At 43.8% G+C, this 7,757-nt stretch overlaps 1 protein-coding gene and 1 long non-coding RNA gene across 3 annotated transcripts in view; one reads left to right on the plus strand and one right to left on the minus strand.

The window, feature by feature from the left end:
- The first annotated feature begins 682 nt into the window (after positions 1–682).
- On the plus strand, positions 683–6,705 carry LOC127009097 (exosome complex component RRP40-like). Of its 2 annotated transcripts, none has more exons than XM_050881883.1 (3): positions 683–753; positions 3,563–3,720; positions 5,224–6,705. In XM_050881883.1, exons 2-3 carry the CDS (start codon positions 3,710–3,712, stop codon positions 5,936–5,938), a joined length of 726 nt encoding a protein of 241 aa, XP_050737840.1. In that variant the 5' UTR covers positions 683–753; positions 3,563–3,709; the 3' UTR covers positions 5,939–6,705. The 2 variants fall into 2 exon arrangements, with proteins under 2 accessions (XP_050737840.1, XP_050737839.1); XM_050881882.1 differs by having other exon boundaries at positions 697–784.
- LOC127009098 (uncharacterized) overlaps positions 5,796–7,757 on the minus strand; it is a 3,138-nt gene continuing 1,176 nt past the window's right edge. The window contains exon 3 of the long non-coding RNA XR_007761579.1: positions 5,796–5,934. This is a non-coding gene — a long non-coding RNA (uncharacterized LOC127009098). The remainder of the gene's footprint in view (positions 5,935–7,757) is intronic.

Here is a 7,757-nt window from a genome sequence, read left to right on the forward strand (position 1 = left end):
AGAATTATTTTTTCCTTTGTATTTGTCTGAATCTTTTCCACCGTGAAGAAATTGTGGAAAACTGGGAAAGTACAGGAAAAAAAAAGAAAACAGGCGTAGAAAACCAAAAGAGGGAGGAGGAGGAATTAAGGAAGAAACAGCCCATTATGAAGAGGAAGAGGAATTAGGGAAGGAAAGGAAGAAGAGGAAGGAAAAGAAGAATGAAGAGGAGGATACGAAAAATAAGGAAACAGGAGGAGGAGGAGTCAAGGAAGAAACAGCCCATTATGAAGAGGAAGAGGAATTAGGAAATGAAAGGAAGAAGAGGAAGGAAAAGAAGAATGAAGAGGAGGATACGAAAAATAAGAAAACAGGAGGAGGAGGAGTAAAGGAAGAAACAACCCATTATGAAGAGGAAGAGGAATTAGGGAACGAAAGGAAGAAGAGGAAGGAAAAGAAGAATGAAGAGGAGGATACGAAAAATAAGGAAACAGGAGGAGGAGGAGTCAAGGAAGAAACAACCCATTATGAAGAGGAAGAAGATTGAGGCAGTGAAAGAGTTCTTGGAGAGCATATGGCGTGCAAGATGTAGGCAATGATACCTTGCCCCGAGTACAACACCAACTTTCTGTATGATTTTGTTTTTTCCTTCTTCTTCTTCTTCTTCTTCGTGGGTGTTTTATGGGGCGAGTTAGGCTTCACAGAGAAATCCCAAGCCACCTGTGACATCAAGATCAAGCTAGTATGTTTACCTTCGCTGGACACGTGTGACAGGTGAGAGCCGTGCCATTATTAGGTGTTACAGGTAAGTGAGGACCTTACCATTACAGGTGTTACAAGTAAATGAGAACCTTAGGAATACAGGGTATCGGAGTAATGAGTTGGTGAGTGGACGAGAGGTGGAGAGGGGTGGAGGAGAGGTTCCCTGGAGTGGCACATGTGGAGGGCGGAGTCTTAATTTTACTTGTTACTTACCGTTTACCGTTGATGAGGTTTCAGGCCCCGATCCGCCGCCGTAGCAGCGCTCCACAGGGCCGCTAACATTATAACAGTAATATTAGCACCTAAAGTTGTCCTCAGTCCTCATATTTGTTAAATCGTAGGATCTAGTGAATAAGTGAGTCCAGCGCTTTCTTGAAGATTGCCAGACTGTCACTGTTCTTAACATCCTCGGGTAACTCATTATAGAGCCGCGGGGGACTCTTCTCAAATGCTCTGAAACCCAGTTCCAAGTTGACCCTGGGCTCATAGAGTCTATACCGTCCTGTACTGTGTCTCACTGACATGGTGGTGTCCAAATAAAAATCCTGTAGTATGTTTCTCAAATATCCAGGTTTACCAAGGCGCATTGCTTGATAAGTCAAGACATATTTTGTAGACTATTCATGCCTTAATGGGTAGCCAATGCAAGTCTATAAGTGCAGGTGTTATCCTCTCACGGGGGGGCAGACCCTTTATTAGCCTTGAAGCTCTGTTCATAACAAGTTGTAGTTTCTTCAGCAGATATTTAGGAAGGCCATAATAAAGTGAGTTACAATAATCCAGCTTACTAGTTACATGATTATATATAAGTGTCATGCCCCGAGATTTTATTTTTCTGTTTTTCTATTTTCCCACACGTCCTCTGCGTGTATCGAAACACACGAGAAATTAATCAAGACAAAGTGAGGGTATTCGCCGGCTGCCTGGGATTGAACCCGCGACTAGCGTGACGGGAGAGCCACTCCTTTACCGAGTCGGCCAAAGAGGTACCCCACTGGCTAGGTGGGTTATGGGAGGCTCGTTCATCAGGCATAGTCGCCACGCTACATAAGCATCTTCATAGTCTTATCATCCAGGTATTTCTTGACAAATGCAATATTTCTCAGATGGTAGCCTGCCGTTCTCACCACCTGATTGATCTGTTCTTTGAATGATAGAGTGCAGTCAAGTATCACACCTAAATCTTTGACTGACTTTTTTACAGTCATAGTGTCATCTTTTATCCGAAGAGTGGAAATATCTAGCATCATCCATAATTCTGCTCAGTTTATCTTCAGTGTTTTCCACATCGCTCAGCGACAAATTCATCAGCATACAGTTTAAAGTCAACTTCATGCCTTCGTGACTTGTGTTGCTTATTTATCTGGTCCCACTTCCGCTGAAGCGCTCTGCAGGACCCACATATTTTAATTCATTAAATTTTCAATATTGATCACAACTTCTGTGCCATGTTAATTGTCAATGTTTCTATGTCATAGCAGTCAGAGAACAGAAAAGTTTTTAGTTCTTTCTAAATTTGGAGAGATCCTTTGTTCTTCTAATGTCAGGAGGGAGCTTATTGTACAGTCTTGGGCGGCAGAACTGAAAGCGCGCAATCCAACATTTGAAGAGTACCGCGGTTCATGAAGTGTGATTCCAGAAGTGGCTTGGCAAGTGTTAATGCCTTCACCTGGCTGTATTTCGTGTAATAATTCTCTCAAATACGGTGGACGGCCAGTAGTCAGAGCTTGGTGTGTCAAAACACATAACTTAAATACTATCCTTGCTTTTATTGGCAACCAGTGGAGCTCTATCAGAACAGGAGTAATTCTCTCTCGTGGTGGAATTCCTTTGATTAATCTCGTTGCTCTATTTAAGACCATCTGTAATTTCCTTAATTGGAGCTTTGGCAGGTTATAGTAGATCGAGTTGCAATAATCCACTCTTGATATAATACTGTTAATCACCAATTTCTTGATAGAGTCTTTATCCAGGTATTTCTTGATAAAAGCAATATTTCTAGGGTGATATCCAGCAATAGGTTGGGTGAAGATTGGTTTTGTTAACAGTCATACCCCATGTCCTTGTGTGGCCATAGGGGAGGCTGTTCCAGTCACGTGTGGTGCGTGGAAAGTATGAGTGCTTGTATGCGTCAGTGTTGATGTGATATGTTTGGTATTTATGGATGTGTGTGTTACGAGTACATTGACTGTTTGCGTTGTGTAGGTATGTTTGTGGGTCAATGTCAATGTGTTTGTGATCTTGTACATAAGTGTAAGTCTGTGTGCTTGTCTGCATATGTGTAGAGGTTCTATGTTTATCTGTTGTTTGATCCGTGTTATGATTCCAGGCGTTTGAGTGTAATTGTTTGCAATGAACCTAGCCGCCTTGGTGTTGATTTGTTCTAACCTATCAATGTTTCTGTGTGTGTGAGGATCCCACACCGTGGAGCAGTATTCCAGTGTTGGTCTCACATGTGTGTCATAAGGGACCACGGTTTACTTACCCACCAGCATAAAGGGGAGGCTTAACAACTAAGTGGGCAGCACACCAATACCCCAAGCTGTGACCAATCCTGTACCCTTCAATTTTTTTCTCCACAAGGGAGGCAGCTCAGGGGCATGAAACAAATACAGGAACAAAAAGGCCCACTAAATGATGCTCCAGTGAAAGAAAACAGAATGAGAGGCCAAAAGGAAGGTCAGTTGAGGGTGGAGCTAGGCATGCTAACCACTGCATCACAGAAGCATCTAGGAAAGTATAGGATTGGTAAAAGACTCGCCTTCGTCTGTTGAATGCCTTGTTACTCTTCCTACACTAAAATGTTTCCACCTAATTTCAGCTTGTAGTTGTGCCTTACTCATTGCACGTGGGAGTTCCCTGAAGGACCTGGATTCTTATTAGCACCTGTTCAAGCCTGAGTCAAGGATCCAAGAGGCTGAGCTGAGGGACGGGAGGACAAGTTGATGAACGCAGCCGTCACCACACGATGAGACCGGGGTAGGTGGTGTTCACTGCATGCTTGTTTTTCCTCTTTTGTTATGACTTATTCAAGCTCATCAGCTTAACTGTAAACCATTTTTTGCCCACCTCCTTGAACCTGAATTTATCTCTTATGGCCATTGCTGCAGGTCCTAATTTTATTTTAGTATTTGTACTTTTGTCTACATTCCCCCATTGTTAATTCTCTTGAGCTGTTTTAATACCTCAGTGAGGCCTAGTGTTGCAAAGGGTTGGAAAGTTTTTGGAAAAATAGGAACTCCCTAAGGAAAGTTTCCAGGAATTTTCAGGGATAGGTTGAGTTTAGGGTATCTTCAAACACATGCTAGCCAGCTCTGTATGTATGTATGTATATATATATATATATATATATATATATATATATATATATATATATATATATATATATATATATATATATATATATATATATATATATATATATATATATATATATATATATATATATATATATATATATATATATATATATATATATATATATATATATATATATATATATATATATATATATATATATATATTATATATATATATTATATATTATATATACATATATATGTACATGCCGGTCCCAGAGGGGCCGTTTGTGTTGAGTCCATACCACACACTGCCTAATCGTGCCGAGGATAGACTTGCTGAATGACACTCCTTCTGTTGATCTGTGTTGGTGTGCAGGACCCCCAGCATTCCTTTACCAGCTCTTTATTAGCAGGCCATGCAGTGTCTAGGATTCCAGGACCCACCCACTGGATACAACCTTAAAAAATATACGCTTGTTAAAAGGAGAGTTCAGTCTAGTCTGCATGTACATAGACCAGAAATCTAAAGCTTTGCCGTGACATATATTGCTAGAGAAGTTGAGTTAGTGACTGTCAGTGAAATCTGTTAATGTGAAGTAATTTTTGCACACTGGTTATGGAATTTGCCTCCATTGCCAGTCTGATGTTCTCTCCTCTGTAGGGTCATGTCTGAGGGCCTCTGGAGTCAGGTGTGATAGAGAGGACAAGAAGGCTGGCATTTATTCTTTATTCTTCAGCCATTCTTTCCACAGTTTGATGTCCAGGGGCAGTGAGTGATTGGGTGGGGGTGGAAGGAGGACGAGGCTGTTTATTCTTGCCCCTACACCCACTCTCCTCCATAGGGTGACGTTTAGGAGCCTGTAGTTGGCGTGAGGAGGAGGAGTGTTGATTCTTGGTGTCTACAGCTGATCTTCTTTCCTCAGGGTCAGGTTTGGAGGGCTGGAGTGGGTAGGGTAGTGAGGAAGAGGAGGCAGGTGTTCATCCTTGCCTCTTCAGCCATACTCTTCCACATGGTGATATTCAGGGGCTTAGAGTCAGTGTGAAGAGGAGAGAGTTTATTCTTGGACTCTGCAGCCATTCTCCTTTCCTTAGGGTGATGCGGGGGGGCTGGAGTGGGTAGGGTAGTGAGGAAGAGGGGGCGGGTGACTATTCTTGCTTCTTCAACCATTTTCCTCCACAGGGTGATGCTCGGGGGCCAGGAGTGGGTGCGGGTGGTGCTGCCAGGGGACGAGGTGGTCCCCTATGACCCAGAGACCAGCAGCGAGCGCATTGTTCTTGGGCCTGGCCTGCGCTGGGAGGATGGGATGGTGCGCGTGGCCAAGGCCGGACTCCTGAAGAAGGTGTCGCGCGACCTGTACTTCGTGGACACCCACCAGAAGCGCTACGTACCACAGCGCCGGGAGTACGTCATCGGCATTGTGGTCAAGAAGATGGGAGACCTGTACAAGGTGGACATTGGCGCCAGTGAGCCCGCCACCATGTCCTTCCTGTCCTTCGAGAACGCGTCCAAGAAAACCAAGCAGGACCTGAGCCTCGGGGACTTGATCTACGGGCAGCTCATCGTCGCTAACAAACACATGGAGGCCGAGCTGGTCTGCATTGACGCGTACGACCGAGCGATGGGCATGGGGGTCCTTCCTGCCGGGGGGGTCATGTTCAACATCTCCCTACACATCGCCAGGCAGCTCATCAATCCCCATAATCCGTTCCTCCTGACCCTGGCGGCGAAGGTGAAGTACACGATCGTGGTGGGCATGAACGGCCGCGTGTGGGTGAAGGCGGCCAAGCAGAGGGACATGGTGGCCCTCATGAACTGTGTCCTGATGCTGGAACACATGACCCCAGAACAGGCCGAGGACAAGGCGCTCTGGCTGATGGAGGCTCTCATGGTCTGAAAGAGGATGTGGTGTTGGTTATGGTGGAGTGACAAGTATTTTCAGGTGTGTTTGGCTCTCACAGATATTTCCCAGGGCCACAAAGAGGATTAATTGGGTAATGTAACAATGCTGAGTGCTTCCTCTGTGGACATGAAGGTAAAGTTGACCCCCTCACACTCATGGTACTATCTGGAGACACTTATTCAACCCACAGTGGCACTTGCAGTATATATATATACGTCAGAGAAACTACAATAATGCAGTGAAAAAATCTCGTAACATAACCTGTGTGTGCTAGGGGATTGAAGTGTCAGGGGACTTCTACTCAGAAGGCCCAGGTTCGATCCCTTGGCACTCAGTGGTGTTATATTACAGGCTTTTTTTCACTATGTTATTGCAGTCTCTAATGTGTACATGCACCGTATGTGACATTGTGGGTTGATCAAAAGCATCTCCAGCTACCTTGAGTTTAAGTGGTGGTACCTTCCCTTTCATGGTGTGTCAGGTGCAGGCACGGGGGAGGGGGTGACGATGCTCATAATGCTACCTAGTAAAAAGTGGCAAGTGAAATATCATGTGGAGGAACTGTGAGTGGAATGAACAGTGGAAACATGACAGGAGTTATGAACCATGTCACTGCTGCACACCAAACTAATGGAGTGCTGGAACAGACTCAACAGTGGCCCAAGCAAGGGACCAAATCATGTAGGACTCGCTGACAAGCCTACACACAAACAGACAACATATAAAGCTAATGTATAAAACAGTAAACACCCAGATTTCAAGTATTGTCTCATTCCTGCAGTCCCATGTGTCTTAGTTCCCTGGTGACAAAATATTCAGTCATACGTGAGGCTGAAATAATGAATGTATGTGGACTAGAGGTTGTTTGATGAGAGAAAATACCGGTACTAAGAGAACCATGAAGTAAGTGAATTGAGGCTGGGATACGTGAGGAAGGAGATTAAAAACATTAGTACGAGGAACAGAGGGAGTGTACGGTTACTATCAGAGGAAAAGCAAGCATAAAAAACAGATTACGACACAAGATGACACAGTTCAAACGCTATGCTATTGATAGATGAGAAAACTGAACATGTGAAATAACTAGATAGTACTCGAAAATACTTTAGACTTACAAGAAATTAGTAACAGCCATATTCTAAGCAGAGGCTGAGATGGTATGGGCACATCAAGAGGAGGGAGGGAAGGCCATGGATTTAGAAGAGCTGCGGGGATAGAGGTAGAAGGGAGGAGAGCTGCTGGAAGACTGAAGAAGACCTGCAGAGAAGGAGATGAGGAGGAGGAACACCAGGGAGGAGAGTATAATGGGAGACTCATAACCTGTCCCAAAGACCCTAAATGGGAAGATTCTAAGCTCCTCTTACTATGACGATAACAAAAACTACACACACAGTAATGGCCAGATTCTAAAGTACAATACAAGGAACAGTTGTCAAAATAAAGGGATGAAATGGAGCCTCAAAAGACGAGAAGGAAGGGAAAGGAAGAGGAGTCGATAACGGCCATATCTAAAGCTCTCCCTTACTATGAAGAAAACAAATTCATATCCACCCTTTAAAATGCAATATAAAGGAAACATGTCAAAATAGAGAGACAAATGACCCCTGAGATGTCTTAGTAGGTTGGAAATGGAGCAGAAATGAGAGAAATCAATACTGGTCATGTCTAAAGCTCTCCCTTACTATGACATGACCAAAAAAATAACCAACAGTCATATCCACTCTTTAAAATGCAATACAAGGAACAGGCGTCAAAATAGAGAGACAAATGAGCCCAGAGATGACTTAGTTGGTTGGAAATGGAGCAGAAATGA

The sequence above is a fragment of the Eriocheir sinensis genome, chromosome 39, assembly GCF_024679095.1.
Source record: "Eriocheir sinensis breed Jianghai 21 chromosome 39, ASM2467909v1, whole genome shotgun sequence".
Lineage (NCBI taxonomy): Eukaryota > Metazoa > Arthropoda > Malacostraca > Decapoda > Varunidae > Eriocheir > Eriocheir sinensis.